Source organism: Cibotium barometz, chromosome 2 (genome assembly GCF_041138505.1).
Source record: "Cibotium barometz isolate CiBa-2024 chromosome 2, ASM4113850v1, whole genome shotgun sequence".
Taxonomy (NCBI): domain Eukaryota; kingdom Viridiplantae; phylum Streptophyta; class Polypodiopsida; order Cyatheales; family Cibotiaceae; genus Cibotium; species Cibotium barometz.
Window position 1 is genome coordinate 13,434,314 of NC_141047.1, and position 26,009 is coordinate 13,460,322.

The 26,009-nt window shown below is 40.7% G+C and overlaps 2 protein-coding genes across 6 annotated transcripts; both read left to right on the top strand.

Moving 5' to 3' along the window:
* Window positions 1–6,151: 6,151 nt before the first annotated feature.
* LOC147640671 (ADP/ATP translocase 1, mitochondrial-like) lies at window positions 6,152–11,989 on the top strand. Of its 4 annotated transcripts, none has more exons than XM_086814060.1 (4): window positions 6,152–6,258; window positions 8,601–9,102; window positions 9,288–9,659; window positions 11,227–11,989. In XM_086814060.1, the coding sequence occupies exons 2-4, from the start codon at window positions 8,611–8,613 to the stop codon at window positions 11,524–11,526; spliced, it is 1,164 nt and encodes a 387-aa protein (XP_086670186.1). In that variant the 5' UTR covers window positions 6,152–6,258; window positions 8,601–8,610; the 3' UTR covers window positions 11,527–11,989. The 4 variants fall into 4 exon arrangements, with proteins under 4 accessions (XP_086670186.1, XP_086670181.1, XP_086670172.1 ...); XM_086814055.1 differs by lacking the exon at window positions 6,152–6,258 and adding an exon at window positions 6,319–6,434; XM_086814046.1 differs by lacking the exon at window positions 6,152–6,258 and adding an exon at window positions 6,378–6,400.
* A 602-nt stretch (window positions 11,990–12,591) lies between these two features.
* Window positions 12,592–16,101, top strand: LOC147640672 (ADP/ATP translocase 1, mitochondrial-like). 2 transcript variants are annotated; one of them, XM_086814078.1, is made up of 5 exons: window positions 12,592–13,570; window positions 14,251–14,755; window positions 14,950–15,321; window positions 15,559–15,864; window positions 15,900–16,101. In XM_086814078.1, the coding sequence occupies exons 2-4, from the start codon at window positions 14,261–14,263 to the stop codon at window positions 15,856–15,858; spliced, it is 1,167 nt and encodes a 388-aa protein (XP_086670204.1). In that variant the 5' UTR covers window positions 12,592–13,570; window positions 14,251–14,260; the 3' UTR covers window positions 15,859–15,864; window positions 15,900–16,101. The 2 variants fall into 2 exon arrangements, with proteins under 2 accessions (XP_086670204.1, XP_086670198.1); XM_086814072.1 differs by having other exon boundaries at window positions 12,595–13,570; window positions 15,559–16,101.
* Window positions 16,102–26,009: the final 9,908 nt, after the last annotated feature.

Below are 26,009 nucleotides of genomic sequence, written 5' to 3' on the forward strand. Positions count from 1 at the left end.
AGGATGGTGCGTGCTTCTAGGATCAACAGTTCAGTGCAAGGAGCAGAGTCAGGTATCCTAGAATTGAAGAGACAATGTGCTTTTGAGTTCTTCCATGGTAGTCGTTTTCCTGGGCAAGCTTTGGATGAGTCAGATCGATGTTATGTGTTTAAAATGTCAACCAACAGGGCCTGCATTAGGTTTAGATCTAGTGAACCGTATACTCCAAATAGGATACGGGGATTTGAGAAAGGCTTGGGTTTGTTTTGATTACGTCAGGCGTATACAAGGATGGACAACAATGGCTGCAGATGTATATAATCCAAGGTAGAGTTTGGGCTTGTTAAGTTCTTAAAAAAAATTGATCTTGTTTTTAGTACTTTCCAATTGTCGTATGATGGCATGCAACCTGTAAGAGTTTATGACAATTGCAACTTGTGAAATGAAAGAGGAGGACACAGTGGCACAAGTGCTTTTCTGGGAGATGATTAACAATGTTGTGCTTTAAAAAGACTTCTCCAAGCCAGATTTTTTTGGCTTCATGGGGCTGATGAGGCTGGAGCCAACTAGAGGAGAGTTAGGACTATCTATAATAATGGATCAGAGAATATATTGAAAGGTCATGAGGATTCGTGTCTTTTTCATTGGGAACAAAGCTTAAACATCCATACAGTATAATATGTAATTAGGAATTTTCAGGAAGAGCATAAGCAACTATGTCGTCAGTGGCGCTGTGCATTGAGTGAGGAAGAGGCACTTTTAAAATACAGACACATTAGATCGTGGTGGTGGATGAACGGTAAAGTCACTCTTATGCAAACTTACCAGCTTGGATTATTGGCTTAGTTGGTGGCATACTAGATATCCCCATTGGAGGAAACATCTTGTAGGGGTAAGTATTGTTTTCTTGGTTCTCAAACAGAATAGCTTGTATTTTGAATCTAAATTGTCAACTTAACTATTTGGTTATAGAATGCGGTTGTATGATGCAATTAACTTAATTCCCTGTTGTAGAATGTCGACGATGCTTGTGTGCCGCACATGCTAACCACTAATCTAGCAGAAATGAAGCATGCAAGTTGGTTAGCAGGAGAGGGTTTCAGGGGAACCATATCTTTATACGATGCAACTGTTTCAAACCTCCCTAATGCAATCCACAAAGAAGCATGCATTCATGTAAGGTAAATATCACGGAGCAAGCCCTACAACAACAAAGTTGATGGAGAAGGCCAAAACATGAAAAGCTCCAAGTCTGACAAGCACTAGCAGATTGGTGGGGGGAGCAGTGAGTGGCATACTAATGCACGTGCAACCAAACTTTTTTGGTGATAACATTACTGTTAGAGTCGACGTTGAAAACCCACAGTTATAAATCTTAAGGAAGATAACTCATCACATCATCCAGAGTATGTCACAAAAAAACAGACACACAAGAAACAAGGTAGGAGATTAAGCTTTCCACCCACTATTCCTTTAACCACATGTGGTCAAAAAAATGCAGAGGGAAAGACAACTGAAGCAGAGCTTCAGGAAATTGTGGAGAGTTACATACACGATTCAATGTGGGCTATACGTTGAACATCTCTACACAACAAGGTAACTTGCCAAGGATGGTTAGGTGGCCAAGATGGCAAGTGCAAAAAGAGCATCGAGAAATGCGGGCAAGGTGTTCCAGCTCCTTCTTTCTATGGTATGAGAGAATGGTATGGGGGCAAAGGCGTCAGTTCATGTGGTTTTGTAAGAGCAATGTGGATCATACTTGGAGAGTATGTAACACTATCTGTCAATCACGTGCTAGACCCCCGGTTGTTTGGCCAGTGGAACGAGGTACAAACTTGACTGTGGATGAGATTTGAGAATTGGAGGCTAGTGGGTTTGTGTTGTAAAAGGGACAATGTCAGCAAGCAAACGATATAGGCCAACGGTCAACAAGGTACAGAAGTGACATATCAGATATGGCAGCTAAGTGAATAGATTCGGTAATTTCAAGTACAGCTACGGTCTTTAAGCATTTGGTCATTAAAGTTGGGCAAACAGAAGTTTTTGTCATTGAGACTAAGGAATCACTAGTGCGCAATGAAAAATACCGGGTGACTATGGGAAAGAATCCATCATGCACATGTCTCGATTTTTAAAACAGGGTAGGTTTTGGACAACCATATTGTGCATGTAAGCACCTTTACTTTGTATATTTGCATTATCTTTGGGTTAGATGCGAACCATAATATGTTTATACATCAACCCACTCTAAAAAAGGAGGACCTAATGAGAATGTTCAACAGTGGGAGAATAATGTGAAAAGGACCTAGTACTGTTGATGGCATTGTATTGTAGTTTTGAAAAGATCCTTTATCTTACAATAATAAAATGCTCGACTACTTACTTTTTGTTTTTTTTAATGTTTTAGTAGGACAATTAATATGATCATATGTCAATGCCTCGAATATGTTCATTCCATTCATCTACTTTTTCAAAAAAAAGTGGATAGACATGCATGTACTTTTCTAAATTTAAGAAAAATCCATGCATGTACTTTTCTAAATTTAGGGAAAAGACAAGGATCTACTTTTCTAAAGTTAGTGGGTAACCATGAAAAGTAGTGGGTAACCATGAAAAGACAAGCATCTACTTTTCTAAATTTAGTGGGTAACCATGAAAAGTAGCTGTTTGCTTTTTGCTTTGTGTATCTATAAACTTGACCCCTGCCTCTTACTCTAATCCTCACTTCCAAATCTTGTTACCTTCCTCTCCCTCTTATTGCCTCCCTCGCCCTCTCATTGTATTTCTCTCCCTCTTTATTGTTCTCTTCCTTACAACTCTCACGACCATTAACTACCTTTGTTCATCTCTAATGGCTTCTTCTAATGTCCCTAGCTATACTCTGAAGGAAACCCTGGAAAGGGTTTGCAAAGACTTATGCAACAAAATGGGCGGAGATGCAACAAAACATCTCAGAATCACGGTAGAGGCCCGCAATCTTTGGACAAAGATGCTAGCAGATGAGCCTATTGATTTTGGAGATTTGTTCGTGTGTGGAACATGAAGATTGGAAGCACCATCGGTACTTGGTGAAGTTTTGAATATATTCCTGAAGAGACGAAGGAGCCCTTATGGGAGGAGTTAAAGAATAAAGTAGTCGAAAAAAGTGTATAGGTGTAGGATCCGTAGGTAGTCATAGTATGTTTTCAATTTTACACAATGTTAGATTGAAGTAGCCCACATAATAACCTTTTTTTGGAATAAAGTGGTTTTAACTATAGATTGCCATGTCTTTTGTATTAATTGTGGGTTTGTTGTTGTTATGATCGATTATATCAAATTCTTAGTTTATTGCATGTTTTGAATTGTGGGTTTGTTGTTGTTATGATCGATTATATCAAATTCTTAGTTTATTGCATGTTTTGAATAGCATCGTCATGTTCTTATCTCTCTCACTCTCTCTTCCTCTCAAATAATTAGGCCATGATCTCAATCATAATTGACAAATTATTGACCTTAATAAATTTACATTCTTTATTGCTTCTTACGCGAGGCATAGTAGATAGCTTGTATGTATAAATCTTGAAATTATTCACCTTGTTAATTGTACTCACATGCAAAGGCCTTAAATGCTATGAAATCACGTGCAAAGGGCATGGAGTACCGTGCAATAACATGCACATATAATAATAACATCCACATGTAATAACATCTGGATAAAGAGATTATGTATAGGGAGGGTGGGACAAAGAGAGAGAGGGAGGGAGGGAGGGAGGGAGGGGGAGGGTGAGAGAAGGAGAGAGAGGAAGGGTGGGAGAGTGAAAGGGAGGGAGAAGGAGAGAGAGGGTAGTGTGGGCTGGGTGGTGATGGGACAAGGAGAGAGAGAGGGAAGAGGGTGGGAGAAGGAGAGAAGGGAGGGTGGGAGAGCAAAAAGGGAGGAAGAGAGAGGAGAGAGAGGGAGGGTGGAAGAAGGAGAGAGAGGGAGGGTGGGAGAGAGAAAGGAAGGGAGAGAGGAGAGAGAGGGAGGGTGGGAGAGATGAGAGAGAAGGAGGGTGGGAGAAGGAGAGAGAGAGAGGGTGGGTGGGAGAGAGAAAGGGAGAGTGAAAGGGAGGGAAGAGAGAGGGGGAGGGAAGAGGGTGGGAGAAGGAGAGAGGGTAGTGTGGGCTGGGCGGTGGTGGGACAAGGAGAGAGAGAGAGAGAGAGAGAGAGAGGGAAGAAGGTGGGAGAAGGAGAGAAGGGAGGGTGGGAGAGTGAAAGGGAGGGAGAGAGAGGAGAGAGAGGGAGGGTGGGAGAAGGAGACAGAGGGAGGGTGGGAGAGAGAAAGAAGGGAGAGAGGGAGAGCAGAGAGAGGGAGTGTGAGAAGGAGAGAGAGAGAGGGTGGGAGAGTGAAGGGGAGGGAAGAGAGAGGGGGAGGGAAGAGGGGGGGAGAATGACAGAGAGGGTAGTATGGGCTGGGCGGTGGTGGGACAAGGAGAGAGAGAGAGGGAAGAGGGTGGAGAGGAGAGAGAGGGAGGCTGGCTGGGCTGGGCGGAGATGGTAGTGGCAATAGTTAGAGAGAGATAGTTCAAGTAGAGAGAGAGGAGAGCCAAGAAAAGCTCCCTCCATCAAGCTCTCTCAAAAATCACACTCCGTTTGGTGACGAGGTAGACTGTTGGGCTCAATAGGTGTGAACATCCTCTTAGGTGTGAACACCCCCTATGTGTAGGGATAGGATAAGTATGCCATGTGTCATCAGTCCTATGTGTGTGTGTGTGTGTATGATTTCTATGGGTCAAAAGATAAGGCTTCAAGCCTACAAAAGCATGTACTTGGTGAAGGTTCTACACATTAATCAAATCATGACTGAGTCATGCTCTAGCTCTCACTCTGGAGTATGTACATGGTGAAGGTTTTGCACATAAAATCAAATCATCATTGAGTTGAGCAATCTAGCTCTCAATGTACAACTTTGTCATCTCTCTCTCTCTCTCTCTCTCTCTCTCTCTCTCTCTCTCTCTCTCGCCCATCTAGCTATCACCTTGGTACCATGGATATGAGAATTCAAAGTTATATAAGTTAAGAATTTGTAAAACTTGGACTCTAATTCACCAAATTGGAAAAGTAGGCAATAATTCTTTAAATATGGTGACCTAAATTCAATAAATATGGTGACCTGAATTCAATTTCCTTGCAACTTGTTGTTGTTGCATATAAATGATACAAGGCATGACCATGTCTAGCCTTGCACTCAACCCTAAGAACATCAAAACACATGGCCTGGTTTACATTGCACTTTCATGAATCAAAGATTCTCAACTTATGGATTTGCTCGGAAAAATACAAGCAAACCAAATAAACGTTGACCCATTAGTGCTAGAAGAAACCTGTCACACTTGCAAGAAATAGCGAAATGGGATTGCATTAACAAACCACTAGAAGACCATTCCACAACACATATTGTTATCAATCTCAATGGCAACACCCCTTCCTTCTCGTGGACAAGAGCTTGATCAATCATGACATTATGTTTCCAAAAAACCAACTTGCAAATCAAAAAGAGATATTGATGCACTTGTTTGACAGTATTCTCACTTTTAATGGCCATGGTGTCTCAATCTTCATGAGCAACACCTCAAAAGAATACACAAAAAAAATAGTCCAAGGAATAGGAACACTACACACAGTTTCCAATGCTATTTTTGAAAAAAATGCATCTAATTACAATCTCAAGATCAGCACCAACAAAGTCTTTTGAGCTTCTACAACAAATTCCTATCAATGGTGATCGGTGCAGACTTCAATATCAACGCACTCTCAACAACCACTACTTGTGACAGTCTGCGATCCATGATGGTCACTTTCTCTTGCTTCAAAACAAACCAAAATCCTAACTACAATGTATGGTTCAACAATGGACCCACAACCATCACCTCATGTGGAACAAATTAATGTTATTGGCCCGTGTAAAGCCAACTTTGCACATAGCTCCCCATTTGCTTCACAAAGACCCCTTTTATGCGATCCCCTTCGCAAATTCCTTTCATGGGAAGGCACTCCATCATCCATACATTTTTTAGGCACTCCATCATGATTCATCCATACATTTTTTGGGGCAGTCGTATGATGTGGGGCTCGCTAGGACACATGTGAGATGAAATCGCCCTCTCAAAAGCGCCCGGGCCCCGCAGTGTGAACTGTGAAGAACCTTTCGCCCAATAGAAATGCTCGTCTCCGGCTTTCTTTCTTATTGACCTCACGTCTCTTCCGAGCTCGAGGCTGTGCTCGCACAGGCATTATTCCGTTACTCGTATGCTTACTCAGGTACTCTCTAACTCTCTGTCTCTCTCTTTTCCTCAATCTTCTGTGTGCTGTTTGTTCGTGTTCAATTCGTCAATCTATGGCCGATGATCCACGTCCGAGCCTTTCTAGCTCCGGCATTGCAAATTGCAAAGACGATCTGCCGGTAAAATGTCCGAAAGACGTGTGAAGTTACGAAGGTTATGGATTTTTTCAGCTCTAGATCTTGCATCTCGTTTACTCATCTAGCATTTCTAGGCAAATCGACCTCGACAGCACGCTAATGATCTTGTGTTTCTGTTTTTTTTTTTTCTGTGGGACACTCACGTGTTATGTACACCTTTTTTTCATTCCTTCCTCTGCTAGTGTTTCTAGACCCCTGCAACGGTTATGCCGCTGTCGTCGTTTCTTTGGACTGAAACGTGTGTTTCCGTTGATTTGTCTAAATTTTTTGGTTGCACCTGCGCTGTAATGTGGTGAGTATCATTGATGTCTCGTTGAAAGCCTTGGAGAGGCAGTTTGTAGCAGGAAACTGTTCGCGATACTTGCAGGTTCATGAATGATTTAAGCATTTTTTATCTAGATTCTTTAGTTTTAGCTTGAAAACATGTTTTAATGTGTAAATGATGCATGTTTAATATTGTTTTGCAGGGAAGGCAACATATTTTTTACATACTATAAACTTATATATAAATTTTGGGGCCTGTAACCTCCCTGTTTTGTATGAAACGTTTTTGAAACGTCTGGGATTTGAAAGAAACGTTTATGAAACGCGTTTCATGAAACACCTGGCAACTATGGGGTCCTCATGGGGCCCACTAGGGTGGTGAGCCTGGCGGTGCTGCTCTGCCTTGGAAATCGGACGGTGGTTCTACCTTGAATTGGCGGCCTGCCATTCCTGCACCAAGGTTTTTTGTTTTGTTTTTCGAGCCGGGGTCAGAGACGAGCATGCTCATCTTTGAGACTCGAGCAAAGCAACACTTTTGTCATTAGCTTCGTCGTCTCGATCGTGAGGACGGTTTCGCTACTTCCTTAAGGCATCTGCACCAAGGTCCTCAGGGGCCGGAGCCCGATGCTTTGCATCTTCGGAGCCGAGATCCCCCCCCCCCCCCCAATGAGGGGCTATGTTGGGAACCCACGGGTATCCCTCGCGAGGTGGGGGAGAGAGAGAGAGAGAGCGTTGGTGGCGCTTTTTTGTATTGATGGCGGGGACAAGCTCTAGCAAGGTGTCCCATCTAACGGCAAATGAAGCACTATTGGAGGCCACTCTTTGCAAAATAGGAGCTCCATGGAGGCATGGAGGCGATATGACATGAGGAACTATCCTTGGGTAGGCTATGCAGATGCGAATAGAAGAAATCCTTGCCCCCGAGCTAGAACTGAAGCGGCAACCCAACGGTTATGGGGGGATTCCATCACTTTCCCAATGACTCCACCCATCACCAGGAGAAGGGGAAGATATTCCTTACTGAGGCCAAGAAAGCAAACTACAACGAGAAAGCCTGAGAGGCCCGCTAGGGGTCGGATTTTGGGTTGAAGTCATGCTGCCACCTCAGAAAGGAGGACTGGGCTGTATCCAGGGCGATGGGGTTCATGACTCTGTCAGATGCTGGAGGCGAATCAAACTCGACCTGGTAGCATCCAGGCTCGCTGATGAAGCTAGCCTGCAGAAAATCCCTAAGCTGTCCACGTGCTGGGTGGCTACCAACTAGCTTGCATACCGATGTGGAGGCCTCAAGGGAGGCAACTGTTATTTGCGAGGCTGGAGAGTTGCTTCAGAGAAAGATGGGCTGGGAGGGGCGGTCTCGGTGGGGTTGATGGAGCGTCTGCCATGGAGTCTTTGTTTGTGAGGGAAAAGACCAAAGGTGGCGACACTGCACAAAGGAAAGAGGAGGCGGCGGAAGGGGGAGGGGGGAGCAAAGCCTGATGGAAGCAGAGGGGGGTGGAAAGAAACACAGCAGTGGGGGAGGGAAGGCAAGAGAAGAAGAACGAGCCGCAGGCTAAAAGCAGGGAGGGGCAAATGATGGAGGCGGGGCGGAAAGAAGTGGGCCCTGATGATGGCAAGAGCAGGAGGGGGGCGCTGGCTGCAGGGAGGGGAAGGGAAGGGCACATGAACGCAGACAAGGGTGGTCTCCAGCTTGAGTGCATGCAGATTACTCCTGGGTCAGCTCCCTGAGAATTCCTTTAATCATTCAGTATCTTGTGTATGTGAGATTCCGCAGTCTTCAAAACTGAGGACTAGCTGACATGCTTCAGATTGTTTGGATATAATGTTTTGTATGCCGTGTAACACGTCTTCAGCAGCTTTGGATGGAACTTAGGCTATTTACTTCTAATGCAGCATGCTAATTGTATGTGCTCTGCAGTGAGGTTGCAATGGCAGATAAACCAAAGGCACCGACTGTAATGCAGAAGCTTTTGGGGTATCCTTACATTGGGGCTAAAGTGGCCGACAACAGGAAATTGCAATATGGTGTTTTGCCATCAGCCTTCTACCCTTATCGTTCCCGGGAAACAAGTCCCTTGTCATCCAACATCTGCTCCATGAAACTTACTGGATGCTCTCAGGCTTTTGTGCCTCACAACCCTGTGTTTGTGGCTGCTCCGATGGAGAAGAAAGGGCCCTATGCATTTGCTGTTGACTTCCTTATGGGCGGGGTTTCTGCTGCAGTTTCCAAGACTGCTGCTGCTCCTATTGAGCGTGTGAAACTGCTAATCCAGAATCAGGATGAGATGATGAAGGCTGGCCGACTCCAAGAGCCTTACAAGGGGATTACCAATTGCTTTGCACGTACTATTCAGGAGGAAGGTTTTATCTCTCTGTGGCGTGGTAACACTGCCAACGTTATCAGATATTTCCCCACACAAGTACGGTTTCTGTTTCTTATCGCAAAGATCTGCTAGCTTTATAGTCTCCCATATGCACTATCATTAGTGCTGGAAATTTGTGTTTCTGAAACTGCTTGAGCACTGAAGATGTGCAGTATGGGTGTTTTCCTGCATGGTTTTCACACAATATGATCTTGTGTGGTGGTTTCTTTTGGTGCTTTCAGGCTCTCAACTTTGCGTTTAAGGATTATTTTAAGAAGCTCTTCAACTTTAAGAAAGACAAAGATGGTTATTGGGCTTGGTTTGCTGGCAATCTGGCCTCTGGTGGTGCAGCTGGGGCTTCCTCTCTGCTTTTTGTGTACTCACTTGACTATGCTAGGACGCGTCTTGCTAATGACGCCAAAGCAGCCAAGAAAGGAGGAGAGCGCCAGTTCAACGGGCTGCTGGATGTCTACAAGAAGACTTTGGCTTCGGATGGTGTTGCTGGATTATACCGTGGTTTCAATATTTCCTGTGTGGGAATCATTGTCTATAGAGGACTGTACTTTGGGATGTATGATTCGTTGAAGCCGGTTGTTTTGGTTGGCAGCCTACAGGCAAGTTGATACTAGCAACAGTTGATCATTAGTTTGTGTTTTTTTTTTTGTTTTTGTTTTTCATGTTTTATGTGTAGTTGTATACTCTTGAACATAGATTTGAGCTTCTTGCTAGTTTGTTTCATTGAGTCAATATCTACTTATGATATATGTGCTGTGATTTGTCCCTCTGGCAGGGTTTTAACTTCATATATCAACTTTGATCTAAATCTTGAGTTTGTGCTGTATATGTTGATGTGCCGTATATGTATGTACATACAGTTCTGTCTGTGTTATATTGTCAAAATGGATATGTTTGCTAGAACCTGATAGGAATTTTTTTGTTCTGTTTGTAATTTTTTGCTACTTCCCTTAGTGCTAGGCTTCATTATGGCTGAGTCTGCCCTGCATCTCCGGAGGTTTGACAGAAACTCAGTACAAAGGCCTTTGTGTGAATATATACTCTTATGTGTGTGTGTGTGTGTGAGAGAGAGAGACAGAGAGAGAGCATATCTTGATACAGAGTTATACACCCACTATTGGGCACTGATGACGTTAGTGGGGATGTCGTAGTATCTAGTCCATACTATGCATAATGGAATTGATAGTTATATAGTCTTGTGGATTGACTACCATGAGTATATAACATGCACGTTCCTAAAAGGTGAATTTGGGCATGTTCCTGGGTTCATCTAGGTATATAATTCAGCCGTATTAGCGGACATGTAGATTTCACATTGTGAAGTTTTCGTCCGAGTTGCGGCCAGTTGATATTGTGCTAATTCTTTCTATCTTTAGTGGTGCATTTTCCCTATCAACTACTTATTTGTATTACTAATTCTTTCTATTTGTTACTTCCCTTAGTGCTAGGCTTCATTATGGCTGAGTCTGCCCTGCATCTCCAAAGGTTTGACAGAAACTCAGTACGAAGGCCTTTGTGTGAATATATGCTCTTATGTGTGTGTGTGTCTCTCTCTCTGTGGAGTGCGTGCGTGAGAGCATATCTTGATACAGAGTTCTACACCCACTATTGGGCACTGATGATGTTAGTGGGGATGTCGTAGTATCTAGTCCATACTATACATAATGGAGTTGATAGTTATATAGTCTTGTGGATTGACTACCACGAGTATATAACATGCACGTTCCTAAAAGGTGAATTTGGGCATGTTCCTGGATTCATCTAGGTATATATATATATATATATATGTATGTTCATTTCTTGTGTGCCAACAGCTACCCATGCAAATGTTTGAGACATGTGTAGAGGCTGGATGCACACAAATCCCTGCCAGTCCCACAAATCCCTGCCTGGACTGGCAAGATTGGCTGTCCAAGGCTCACGTGCAGTCACAACAAGTTTTCCCCATGCGTATCCAGCCATTTCGACATGTAAATGGTTTTTGGACTAATTTTGCTATGTTAGTGAATGCTTTTGTATGTGTGCTTGTCTATTATGTTGGTATGTTTTCAGTGTTCTCGATTTTGATATGTCATGGATCTGAGTCACATTCTTTATCTGTTAGCTTCTAATGATTTTGTATCATTTCGGGGACACTTTTCTGAGATCTCGATTGGGGTTGTGCAGGACAACTTTCTGGCTAGCTTCCTTCTTGGCTGGAGTATTACCACTGGTGCTGGGCTTGCCTCTTACCCCATTGACACTGTGAGACGTCGCATGATGATGACTTCTGGTGAGGCTGTGAAGTACTCTGGCTCCCTTGATTGCTTCAACCAGATAATTAAGAAAGAGGGTGTGAAGTCCCTGTTCAAGGGGGCAGGTGCAAACATTCTGAGAGCCGTTGCTGGGGCTGGTGTACTTGCTGGATACGATCGCCTGCAGTTAATCTTCTTTGGGAAGACCTATGGGTCTGGTGGTGGTGGCTAATGCTCTAGGAAGCAGGTTTAGGCAACACTCAGTAGGGTTAGTTGCACTGCAGGATAATGACGAAACAAAGTCAACTTGGTAATCAAGAAATTAAATGATCAGTAGGCTTCTGTTGCAGCGTAGTGAGAAGAGAAGGATGCGAATTTTAATTCTCTTTTTCATTGGGTACAAAGCTCACAAGCCGAAGTTTTAGATTCATTGAACAAAACAGCTATTAGTTATGCTCTGTCATGACCAAGTGTCTTGATGGGAGCTGACTTAATGCGTTTTTGTCTGATCCTCTCCTTCTTTCAGTATCGGAAACAAATTGTAATCGTTTCAGGCGCCACGTTAAGGGTTTCTTTTGGCAGCGGACTGACAAAATCAGGTCCAATTGTAATGGCGATTAAATGAGTAGTAGGTTTCTTGTTGCAGTAAAGTGAGAAGAGAAGCATGATTTTTTTTTTTGGGGTTTTTTAGAAAAGTTTGGCATGCCAAAGTTTTGGATCCATCTAATAATGCCGCTACTGGTATGACTGAAGATATGGACTTGTTGCGTGATCCAGTCTTTGTATTGGCTCGTTGGTCTGTGGCTTTAGCCTCACTCATTTTTCTCTTCAGCTGCTTCTTTTTCATGTGTGATTTCGTTGCCCCTAAGCTGTAACACTTGCATTTCTGATAAGTGGGCTTGATTTGATATCTCTGCAATGATCAGAATCTAGTATTTACTGTTTTTAACTCCACGTGCAACAGATGTGCCATTGTTTGTTCCTGCTCCACAGGTTATGCAGACTCCAGAGCAGTAACATTACAAAAGCAAGTCCAGATGACCCCTTTATCACCGTGTAAAGAAAATGTGATTAAATTGTACAAGGGTTTCACCGTTTAGTGGGACAATTTTTCTACCGGCTTGATGTCGGTGCAAAGAGTCTAAATGGAGCGAGTTGACATAGAAAACTGGCCAGCCGTCTCATTCACACAGTACAGTATGTTTTTTTTTTCCATTAGCTTGGGGCGTTCATTGTGTGTGTGTGTGTGAGAGAGAGAGAGAGAGAGAGAGAGAGAGATCGTCTCATTCACACAGTACAGTACGATTTTTTTCCCATTAGCTTGGGGTATAAAGATTGGCGTTCGTTGTGTGTGAGAGAGAGAGAGAGAGAGTCATCGCTGCTTGTGGAAGCCTTTGGATTATGAGAATCATCAAACCGTGCTCCCGTAGGCAAAAGCCAAGCCACGCGTTGATGTAGTCAACGCCCACGTTTTTCAAGAATCGTAATGTTGCGTTTGCGTGAGGAACAAGTTTTAGAGAAGACCCCTTTATTGTGGATTTTTGAAAAATCTGCCTGAAGCCTCCATTTTGTAAAAAAGTAGTATTACGAAGAAAATTATTTGTTCAAATCACTTAAAAAATTTCCCAGTTCCAACAGAATACATTTAATGGAAATGCAAAAGAACATTTTTTGGTGCCATATATTTAAAGGAAATGAAAAAAAAAAACGTTTTGGTGCTATGTATATATTTGCTCGGAGTTATTTATTTATTATGAATTGGGTACATGCTTTATGATTTTCCCAAGTAATAAAAGAACCTTCTATCACCGTGCTCTTAGTATTTTGTCTCTCCGCAATTAATACGTTGGTTTGAAAAAGAAAAGAAGCCTTGGTCATTACGAATTCTTATTCTGTGTAAGACTTTGAAAATTTCAGTTTCGAAACCATTGAATTCTTGAAAAGTAAACAAGCCATTTTTATATGCTTTGAAAAGAAATCAAGGCCAATATATACTCTTGTTCTGACTCGTCATTCGTGTGATGCGTACTTACCCTCTACTGCCAATAGCGATACACATACTTCTAAGTTCTCTCCCTTCTCATATCGATCCTGGCCGCCATAGCCAGGTGACGGAGATCAAGGCCAATATATACTCGTCATTCGTGTGATGATTACTTAACGAAAGTGCACCAATCATATCGATCCTCATATCTCACGTTTCTTCTGAGCTCCAGGCCGCCATAGCCAGGTGACGGAGATCTCGTCCTCGCGCAGGCATCATCTCGTACATGCAGGTACTCTCTCTCTTCTCTTTCCCTCAATCTTCTGTGTGCTGTTTTTTCCTGCGTCTTATGTTTAATTCGTTCCTCAATCTATAGTCGAGAAGCCATGTCCGAGTCTCTGTGACTTTGGCATTGTAAAATGCATAGGCGATCTGCAGGAAAAATGCACAGAAGACGTGTGAAGAAGTTACGGCACTTATCACATAACCCTCCCTTATATAGCTTTCCTACTACAAAAGCACATAAAAGCTAAACTTATGGATTATTAACTGAAGTTATTACTAACTTATAAGTCACGTATAAACCTTAGTCTTAATAAGAAGTCTGCTTTTACTAATCTTTTGGACCCCTAATTACTAACTTATTTCACTTATCTTTTGGACCCCTAACCCACATATATTAGCCAACGTAACAATTTAATTGCCGAGTTAGCCTCAGGTGCGTAACACCTTTTGTCTAGTGATCTTCTGATGGATGTTAACCTTTTTGTCAACATTATGTATCTTGTATGTGTGCTGACATACTTTAGATTGTTTGGATATAATGATTTGTATGGGCAGTAATGCCTTCTGTTTGAGCTTTGGATGGACGTTCGTCTGGCTGTGGTTTTTTTTAAAATAAAAAACTGCAGCATATCTGTGTGTATTAACTACGTTCAAGGTATAAGCATGCAAATTGTATGTGCTCTGCAGTGAGGTTGCAATGGCAGATAAACCAAAGGCACCGACTGTAATGCAGAAGCTTTCGTGGTGTTCTCACATTGGGGCTAAATTGGCCGACAACAGGAAAGTGCAATATGGTGCTTTGCCATTAACCTTCTATCCTCATCAGTCCCGGGGAATAAGTCCCTTGTCATCCACCAACATCTGCGCCATGGAACCTGGTGGATGCTCTCAGGCTTTTGTGCCTCACAACCCTGTCTTTGTGGCTGCTCCGATGGAGAAGAAAGGCCCCTACGCATTTGCTGTTGATTTCCTCATGGGCGGGGTCTCTGGTGCAGTTTCCAAGACTGTTGCTGCTCCAATTGAGCGTGCGAAGCTGCTAATCCAGAATCAGGATGAGATGATTAAGACAGGCCGTCTCCAGGAGCCTTACAAGGGGATTGTCAACTGCTTCTCACGTACTATTCAGGAGGAAGGTTTTCTCTCTCTGTGGCGTAGCAACACAGTTAATGTCATCAGATATTTTCCCACACAGGTAAGATTGCTGTTTCTTATCGAGAAAAGATCTTGTAGCTGTTTTTGTTTTGTCTTTTATAGTCTCCCATCTGCACTGTGCTGCAAGCTGTTGTTCTGAAACTGCACGAGCACTGAAAATGTGTAGCAGAGATGTTTTCTGCGCAGTGTTCATATCATATGATCTTGTGCGGTGGTTTCTTTTGGTGCGTTCAGGCTTTCAACTTTGCTTTTAAGGATTATTTCAAGCAGCTCTTCAACTATAAGAAGGACAAAGATGGCTATTGGGTTTGGTTTGCTGGTAATCTGGCCTCTGGTGGTGCAGCTGGGGCTTCCTCTCTGCTTTTTGTGTACTCACTTGACTATGCTAGGACCCGTCTTGCTAATGACGCGAAAGCAGCCAAGAAAGGAGGAGAGCGCCAGTTCAATGGGCTGCTGGATGTCTACAAGAAGACGCTGGCTTCGGATGGTGTTGCTGGATTATATCGAGGTTTCAATGTTTCCTGTGTGGGAATCGTTGTCTACAGAGGCCTTTACTTTGGGATGTATGATTCGTTGAAGCCAGTTGTTTTGGTTGGCAACCTACAGGCAAGATCTCTATCGCTGATACCAGTCTAAACAAGGAGCTGGCCGTTGGATATTAGTTTAGTCAGTATGTACCTCTATTTGGGCTTTAATTGTGTGTATCAACTTCAATCCAAACCTCGAGTCTGTTCCATATAGATTTGCCAAGGATCTGAGTCACATTGTTTCTCTCATTTCTCTCAATTGCAAAGGTTTTGTAATGCTTTTCTGAGATTGTCTGTTTGGGTTTGGGTCGTGCAGGACAACTTTCTGGCCAGCTTCCTGCTTGGTTGGAGCGTTACCACTGGTGCTGGGCTGGCCTCTTATCCCATTGACACTGTGAGACGTCGCATGATGATGACTTCTGGTGAGGCTGTGAAGTACTCTGGCTCCCTCGATTGTTTCAACCAGATAATCAAGAAAGAGGGTGTGAAGTCCCTGTTCAAGGGGGGAGGTACCAACATTCTGAGAGCCATTGCTGGGGCTGGTGTACTTTCTGGATATGATCGCCTGCAGTTAATCTTGTTCGGGAAGACCTACGGGTCTGGTGGCGGAGGCTAATGCCCTAGGAACTTAGAGAATGCCCTAGGAACTTAGAAGGAGGCTTAGTTGCACTAGCAGGATAATGACGAAACAAAGTCAAATTGGTAATCACAAAAATTAAATGATATGTAGGCTTCTATTGTAGCAAAGTGAGAAGACATTAAGGATGAGAGTTTTGATCCTCTTTTTCAGTGGCTTCAAATTTCCAGCGAAGCCCAAAAAAAAATAAAAAAATAGCGAGTCTAGATGACCCCTTTTATCACTCTGTAATAAATTTGTGATTTCTTTTTCCAATTTGTGATTTCTTTTTCCAAGAGAGTGGGCAGCTGTTGGTCTAGACATTGCACATTTTGTGATGTCACCCAGGCATGTGCTCGAAAAAAAAACCATATTTTTCAACCAATCAAAATAAAGATGACTCTTTGGTTTGGTTTTCCAAAATCTATACTGGTTTTATAACTAAAATATATAAAAATTCGTTCCTTAAAATAAGGGTTACTGAAAATCTCGGCTAGGTTTTCTTAGCACTAACCTAGGCAATAAGAGTCGCAAGTGGTCCAATTTACATACCACTGTTGGATAGGAGCAACTTGTAGTAGCCAAGATGGCACATGCTGCTAGTGGTAGTAGAGGTGTTGGAGGTTGCGACTCCATTCTCATCACTTTTTGGCCGATGGGTAGGAGAGACTCATAGTAGTCGAGATAGCACATGTTGCCAGTGGCAACAGAAGTGAGGGAGGTTGTGGCTCCATTCTCATCCCTTTTTGGCTAGTGGGCAAATTGGACCTTGGTTGAGCGACTCCTAATAGTTGAGATGGCACATGTTACTAAGCAACAGAGGTGTGGTTGTAGTTAATCTTGTTCGGGAAGACCGACGCGTTTGGTGGTGGTGGCTAATGTTCTAGGAACTTATAAGGAGGCTTAGTTGCACTAGCATGATAATGACGAAACAAAGTCAAATTGTTAATCACAAAAATTAAATGATTAGTAGGCTTCTATTGTAGCAAAGTGAGAAGACATTAAGGATGAGAGTTTTGATCATCTTTTTTCAATGGTTTCAAATTTCTAGCCAAGCCAAGCCCAAAAGAAAAGCAAGTCTAGATTACCCCTTTTTATCATTGTGTAATAAATTTGTGATTAAATTTCACCATTTAGTAGGACCATTTCTTTTTCCAAAGAGTAGGCAACTAGCTGTTGGTCTAGACATTACACATTTTGCAAGGCCAGAATCACCTAGGCCAGTGCTCGAAAAAAACCATATTTTTCAACCAATCAAAATAAGGACGACTCTTTGGTTTGGTTTTTTGAAATCTATGCTATATGTTTGTTTTATAACTAAAAAATATAAAAATTTATTCCTTAAAATAAGGGTATGCTGGTTTTATAACTAAAATATATAAAAATTCATTCCTTAAAATAAGGGATAGTTAAAATCTCAGGTAGGTTTTCTTAGCACTAACATAGGCAATAAGAGCCGCAAGTGGTCCAATTTACATACCACCGTTGGATAGGAGCGACTAGTAGTAGTCGAGATGGCACATATTGCAAGTAGCAACAAAGGTGTAAGAGGTGGTGACTACATTATCCCTTTTTGGCTAGTGGGTGAATCGAGCCTTGGTTGTTACATACAACTTTTCGTAGGAGCATCTCATAGTAGCCGAGATAGCACATGCTGCTAGTGGGGTAGCAGAGGTGGGGGAGATTGTGTCTCCATTCTCATCCCTTTTTAGCCAATGGGTGAATCAAACATTGGTTGTTACATACCAGCGTTGGATAGGAGCGACTTGTAGTAGCTAAGATGGCACATGCTGCTAGTGGGAGCCGAGGTGCGGGAGGTCGTGACTCCATTCTCATCCCTTTTTGGCCAGTGGGTGAATCAAACCCTGGTTGTTGTTACATACCACCATTTGATAGGAGTGACTTGTGGTAGTCGATTTAAAAGCCCAACTTTACATACAACAATAGTTTGGCAGATGGGGGCTCTATTACAAGTGGTCCAATTTAAAAGCCCAAATTTAAATACAACAATAGCTTGGCAGATGGGGGCTCTATTGTTGTTACACGATTTCTTTAAAAAAAATGATTCTTGTAAAAATTGACCCAAATCGTATACCTTCTCTACTACTCTCAATCTTGTGCAATAACTCTGTGTGATAAAAGCATCTATACTCTTATTAAACACAAGCTATTGCTCTTCTAGGTGGCCAAAGCAGAGGAGGGAGGGGGGCCAAGGGAGAAAGGGGAGCATTCACGTTGCCCCTCATCTCAATTTTTGAAAGGAGACCTATCCCTTCTTACCTAATGATTTTCTTGAGAGAAAAAATAGATCTCCCTCTTAAAAGACCACCTTCATGATGAAACTTCAACTTGTAGTAGGTGTATCTTGTAAAGAAAAAACAAAAGACGTTACATGTAAGATGCATTTATTTAAGAGTTAAAACACCCCACCAAATATCCCCACCCATTAAAATTTAATTAATTGTAGTAGGTGTATCTTGTAAAGAAAAAACAAAAGACATTACATGTGAGATGCATTATTTAAGAGTTAAAACACCCCACCAAATATCCCCACCCATTAAAATTTAATTAATTGAAATTATATGCGTATGTGCACGCGCGCGCGCGCACACACACACACACACACACACACACACACACACACACACATAAATTGAAATTATATGAAATGACATTCTAGTGTATTTGTACCGGCCAAAATTAAGAAAAGCTGACTAAGATTTTAAGTAACCCTCATTTTAAAGAATCATTTTCTAGTTATAAAATTTGCATATAGTAGGGATTTTGAAAACAAAAGTTGGATAGATTTATGAGTTGTCCTTATTTTGATTGGTTGGAAATAATGTTTTTTTCGAGCATTGTATGTATGTATAATATATATATCTATATTATCTATTATGCGCAAGTTTTTGGGAGGGGAGGGGACACATGGCAGTTGGAAGAGGGCCAAGTGTTGGGGTAGGGGAAGAAGAGAGAAGGTGGTGTGATGGGGGAGGGGAGGAGCCACTTGTTGTGGTAGAGGGGAGAGAGAGAGAGAGAGAGAGAGAAGAATAGGAGGAGAGAGAGAGAGAGAGAGAGAGAGGAGTGTAGGGATATGTTGAGAGAATAAAAATTATATAAAATAAAAGTAAAAATACATATGATAAATAAGTATAAAATATACATCAAATACAAGTATATATAATAACAATATGTAAATATATAATAAGTAAAGATATTAAATAATTATTACTATTAAATCTATACTAATATATTATAATATAATGATATCAAATAGATAATATAAACAAGAAAATTAAATATATATATATATACTAAATATATAATAATATATTATAAATATAATAATTTAATACATAAATATACATAATAATAGAATATAAATATATTACTAATAAATAAAAATATATAAAATAAGAAAATTAAAAATATATAATAAAATAATATAGTAATGATATATAAATCAATATACATATAGTAAATATATAATAATATTATATTAATACTATTTAAACACATCCACACACATACGCAGTCACATGTGTGCGTGAGAGAGAGAGAGAGAGAGAGAGAGAGAGAGAGAGAGAGAGAGTTTCTATGTGTGTGAGAGAGTGTGCATGTGAGATGTGTGTGAGAAGAGAGAGAGTGCATGTGGACATGTATGTGTGAGAGGCGTCTGTGCACATGACATAGACATAGAGAGAATCTATGTGAGAGAGAATAGATATGCATATATGTGAGAGAGTCACACATAGACACATGCACACAGTACACACACACACACACACACACACACACATGCAAATAAGGAACTTGAGGGGCTCTCAAAGGTGGATGCTAGGATCCCAAGTGTATAAGGCTAGAGTCGGTGCTCTAGTGAACACCAAGGAAAGGTATAACGATCCCAAAGGTGTATGCTGGGATCCCAATTGTATGATGGTAGAGTCGGTGCTCTAACAAACACCAAGGAAAGGTATGTCAATGGAGACAGTGGCATCACTGAGGCCCATGGAAAGTGAATGCAGACTAAGTACATTATGTCTAGTTGTCGACATATCCTGTGCATGTATGGAAAGCTGTCATGAAGCTTTGTATCCGATTTTCAGAAAATCGAACATTTATGGTTGGCATGAAAAATATTCAAATTTATTTTTTAAAATATCATTCTAATATCTCATTAGGAATCATGCTAGCACCACACACAATCATATGAGTTCATGAGAAGATATACTCAATGTAGCATAGAGTTTGAAAAATCGGTAGAAAGTTCTTCTCAAGTTGATAGAGAAAAAATAAAAAAGATATACTCATGAGGATTCATGCTAGCACCACACACAATCATATGGGTTCATGAAAAAATACCAACTTAAAAAAGATGAGAATTCATGCTAGCACCATTCACAATCATACAATCATACATGTTCATATAAGAAGATATACGCACAGTAGCATAGAGTTGGAAAAATTGGTAGAAATTTCTTCTCAAGTTGGTAGAGAAAAAAATACTAAGTTGAAAAAAATCTAATAGTTGTACAAAGTTTTCATGGTGTGATTAAAAAAAAAGAATTCATATGCTCTAAGAATGCAAAGGGCATTGGAGAAAGCTCTCAATTTATAAAATTTATATGATAGGAGAAGATAATGAGAAACCTTACCTTTGCATTAAGCATCCACTTACAACATCTAAGTGGAGTAGTCATTCAAGTGGAAAAAAATGTGCATCAAATAATTATTTTTAAGAAAGAGAGAAACTCATAGAAGGAAAACATTTGAAGAGGATACAAAGTACCAAAAAGCAACATTCTTAACCCTACAAGAAAGATCGGAGGAGACTTTGGGTGCTTGAATCAGCCACATTGGTGACATTTTCATAACATGTTTCGAAACATGGTCTACTCAACAAAATATATTATTTCTCAATATTTTGAGGGATCACTTTATGGTCTATAAAGCTTCTATTTTCTATATTTATGATTTTAACATAGGAAATTATTCAAATGTTATCTTTCATATAGACATAAAAAGCAATAATGATTATTACATAAGGAAGAACAAAAGCTACTCTTTGAAGATTATGCACATAAACAAACTCTTTCAAAAGAAATTTTTGTATACATAAAGTAAGGCTTCTAGAATGGAATTAAAATTCTAGTCTAGTAACATGCATCAAACTTCAAAACCATAACATAAACTTCTAGTTTATATATTGATTATTTTTACCCAGGAAATTATTTAGATGTTATCTTTCATCTATATGATTATTAGATGTTATCTTTTATATATACATAAAAAACACTCATGAAAAAAAATTTAAAATTGATTGGAAATTCCAAACCTTTCAAACTCAAACACTTGCTAGAGCCTATGAGATCTCCACATCCTACAAACTAAATCATTTTTGTTGTCCCTATTTGATGAGGTTCTTTTGCTGTCAAAGCCTATGCACAAGATGATCAAACATACTTGGTTAGTTGGCATGAATCTCAAAACCACCAGATTCCTTGTTGATTTTTTGGTATGTAACTTTAAGAACCATGTATATATCGTTGAAAATATGTAATGCCAAATTATTTTACAAATATTATCTCCAAATCTTCACATGTTATGTTCTTCACCTATAGTAAAACTAGTATAACTAGGCATCAACTCTAGTGTGGTATGTAGCTTTAAGAACCATGTATATATCATTGACATATGTAATGCCAAAATATTTTTTAAATATTGTCTCCAAATCTTCACATGTTATATATTCTTCACCTATAGTAAAACTAGTTTAACTAGGTATCAACTCTAGTGTGGAGTGTAAAAAATATCAAGCCTCTAGAATATACGAAATTAAGAATACTTCTTTCTTTGTCTTGTTTACTTTATGCATGATAATTCTCCATTCAAGCCATTCAGATCCTTGCATGTGTTTTCAAAAGATATCTTTTTAGTGAGCAGTGTCAAGCGTTAGCGACCATTCTCAATGCTCTATGTGTGTGTGTGTTTATACTGTGGTTGGAGAGGTAATGCTTCAAGGCTCACTTTCGAGAACACAAATACCAAGTGTAGCCTCTTGAACACTATGGGATGGCTCACAATGATGTATAATGATCCTTTCTAGTAGGGCAAACTTGGAAAAAAAGGATTAGAGGATAGTTGAGAGGTTTTGGGTCGTCATGATGCTCTCAAGTTTAAATAGGAATAAGCACTCTATGCCTCATGAGCTTGTATAGTCCTAGTTTGGGATATCATCTTTAGGTTTAGATGCCATGTTTTAGGCGATCACATAGATACACATACATATACCGTATCTACACTATGTGCCTCATGAGGTTGTATTTTCCTCGTTTGGGGCATCATCTTTGGATGTAGATGCGGTGTTTTAGGCTATCACATAGATACACATACATATACCATATTTATAGTATTTGTAGGTCAATCTTCTATATGGGCCTATCGCACTGCCTATAAGGTGGTTGTCAAATACACACTAGCTTGTATTGGATGCAATGAAACACTTGGTTCTAATCCTTCAAATTGTAGCAAGGTATAACCTCAAGGGAAACCCTCTCACAGGGAGGTTGGTTGCCTTAGAGAAACTAAGCTAACAAAGATTGCAATCCACATACAATTGATGGTTGAAAAACTAAGGTCTAAGTAGTGGTTTGATGTGGCCAACTCATAAACAAAATGCATGAAGGTAGGAGATATGGTACTAATATAAAATGTCAAAAATACCAAGAAAAGCTCAACTATAGAGGCCAAGGGTCCTACCGAATCAAAAAAATTGCTCCTCCTCAAAATAGACACCCTAGATATGGCTGTGATGATGGAAGGCTATTTCAATCACAAGAATTGCTTCTCCTCAAGATAGAGACCATAGATGGGGCTGAGTTGGAAGGTTATTTCAATGGTAGAAAAACTAAAATTCTACCATGGACCTCTCACCTAGGACATGCGCTATCAAATTCAAAAAAAAAATGTAGGTGGCCTAATGAGGTCCATGTCTCCCAAGGTAAGACATTGTGACTAGCTCCATTATCAATGAAGGTTGGATAGTCTTTCTAGTGGAACTCTAGCTTAATGCAACCAGGTTCCATCATTATATCGATATCAAGGTTTCAATCATATTGTAAAGGTTGGTAGCATGTATAGAGATTTGTATGCTTGGGGGCATATGGTGTATTTGGTTCTTTTTTACTTGCAGACATGTCCACCCTTTTTTCGTTGTCTACCTCTTATTTCTCCTTGATCTACAACCTACCATGATTGCAATGAAGATTTTGATCTCATGGTTGAAATATGTAATTTAGTTTGGGTCAGCTCTGAGTTTTGGTTGAGATAAAATTTGCTGGGCAGGAGGAGTGGAGGCATAACCATCAGGCCTTGCATCATCCACAGGATGTGGAGATCTTGTTGCTTTTGTTAGCGAGCCTTCGGGTGAGTGTGTGTGTGTGTCAATGCCTGCATGACCGTTCGTATTTGGGCGTGCCCTTTTTGTAAATGTGTAGTATGGATGGAGATAGCAGATGCGGGTGCTAATGGCCTGTAGGCAAAGGATAAATGGCCTGTAGGCAAAGGATAAATGGCATTGGGCATTAGTGGGGATGTGATTTAAAGCAGTGTGAACAGCCTTACGCACAATGGCCACCAACAAGAAGGCGGGGTCAGTCTAATCGGGAAGAGAGAAGCACACGCCTACTGCAAAAACAGAATCTGACCATCTGAAAGGGCCTTGATGTGCAAAGGCATACCGTGGCGATTTCCACTAAAAATTGGGTTGCTGCTGCTACTGCAAAGGAGAGAGGTGGTCGTTCTTGTTTGTATAATTGCCTCTGAGTGTAGAATGCCAGTGTGTGTGTGTTGTATTTGTTTGCCAGGAGAAGCCAGGAAGAGTGGCCTGTTTTATCGTGATTTGGAGCTGGAGTGGGCTGAACGAGAATGGGTGCCAGATGAAGATGGTTCAGAGGATGTAATGGATGTCCAACTTTGTAGAGACGAAGACTTGTACTGAAATAAAGCTTGTTTATGCTCTTGGGTCTGGTTTTCTAGGTGTGTTTGTATCTGAGTATGGAAGTGTGACACTCTATAAAGGCATATACAGCTATATCGCTTCCATGTCATCAACGTGACGGGACGAGCTAGTGCACTCACATAGGAAAGTTACAATTTGCTACTCTAAGTCAAGACCCAACAATGACACGTGCTTCAAGAAGGCTAAGGTAAGCTTTTGAATTGAATAGGAGTATAGAAATCATTGAGAACATCTGAATAGATTCAATACACGTGTTTGAACATATGTACATGTGTTCAGAGACACTGATGAACACGTGTACATATGTACAGAGATGTGTCTGGACATATGTCTAAATGAATTTAAACACGTGTAGTATCAAGTTACAAAAAATAAAAGTTGTTTTTTTGTTTTTTGAATCTTTTTTTGTGTTTCACGTGAACTTATCTCACATCACATCTGGTGGCTCGCACCATGTTTAGATGATAGTCTCATTCCTATGACTCACATCTAGATGGTCTCATGCTTGAAGACTTACGTCACATTTAGATGGTCTCATGCCTCATGACACAATCTAGTGGCTTATGTCATGTCTAGATGGTCTCACACCTAGTGACTCATGCCTTGCCTAGATGGTCTCACGCTCACCTAGTGACCCATGCCAAATCTAGATGGTCTCACGCTCACCTAGTGACTCATGCATTGTCTAGATGGTCTCACGCTCACCTAGTGACCCATGCCAAATCTAGATGGTCTCACGCTCACCTAGTGATTCATGCCACATCTAGATGGTCTCACACTCACATTCGATGACATGCCTAGTGGCTCACATGTTTTTGGATAGAATGTGAACACTTAGTGGGCTCACATCATGTCTGGTGGGGCTTACATCTAGAGGCACACATGACATCACGTCTTATGTCTCGTGCCACATTACCACGTATGGTGGCTCATGCATGGTGGGTCATCTCTCATGGATCATGCCTCGTAGCTCACGACTTGCACCTTTCGGTGGCTCACGCATCACATTTGGTTGGTCTCACATGTTTTTGGATGAAATGGGCTTACATCTCATGCCTAATGGCTAACACATGTCTGGTTGAGCTCATGTAATTTTTGATGAAATTTTCTCACATGTTTTTAGACAAAGTGGGATCTGATGAGCCAAGTGTGGCAAGTGGGGCCCTATGCCTATGATAGGGTTAATGAGAAAGTATTAGCCTTAAAAACTCTAATAATTAAAAATAAGAAGAAATTTCCTTAGAAATTGAGACTAGGGCCTCGTATGAGCCTATGACAGGGTTGGTGAGCAACAATTGCCCTTAATTCTCCAATAATTGAAAAGGATAAGAATTTCCCTTGGAAATTAAGACTAGTATAGATTTTATGCTAGAAAATATTTTTAAGCCATGAGTAGTTAAAGCACAATAATAGGTTTCAACCCACTCTGCTCATGTCCCACAATCTCACGTCACATCTATATCTACTCATGTCGCATTTGATTTGCATCATCTAATTTATACGTGACTGTGTGTTCACGTCTCCAACACGAGAGTTGGTTTGGGCCTAGTTTTTCTAATTTTTATGGTTCCTTGGACTTGATGGGGTGTTGATTTTATGTGCTCTAATACTACCACTTGAAAGCAATATATAAATAATAAAAAGAAACTATCACACCCTAGTCCACACAAATTGGATCTTGTAATAGGTGCTTTTTTTTTTTTGGAGAGGATGATACTTCTAATCATATTGCTAAGAAACCTCTTAGCTCTATGCCATCAAATCCAAGCCATCTCCTTGTGGTAATGTATCTAGCCAAAGAGATTAGGATTTCCCCTTCCAAGCTTAAAATTAAATGTCAAAACCTAATATAAAACAAGCTTCAAAAAGTGAAATTAAATGCATCCAAGCTTTAAAAAGTGAAACTAAATGCATCCAAGTATCGAATATCTTTCAAAACAAGACTCCAAAACTGAATATATTTCTAAATCAGATTCCCAAAATGAATATCTTTGAGAGTGTGACTCCCTGCTCACTCTCTCTACTCCATATCAAGCAATATTGGGTAAACCCAAAAGCCCAAAATGGATGGAAATTGAATCTAAGCCCTAGGCTACTCCCCAAGCACATGCCAAATATGTTTAAGATTATA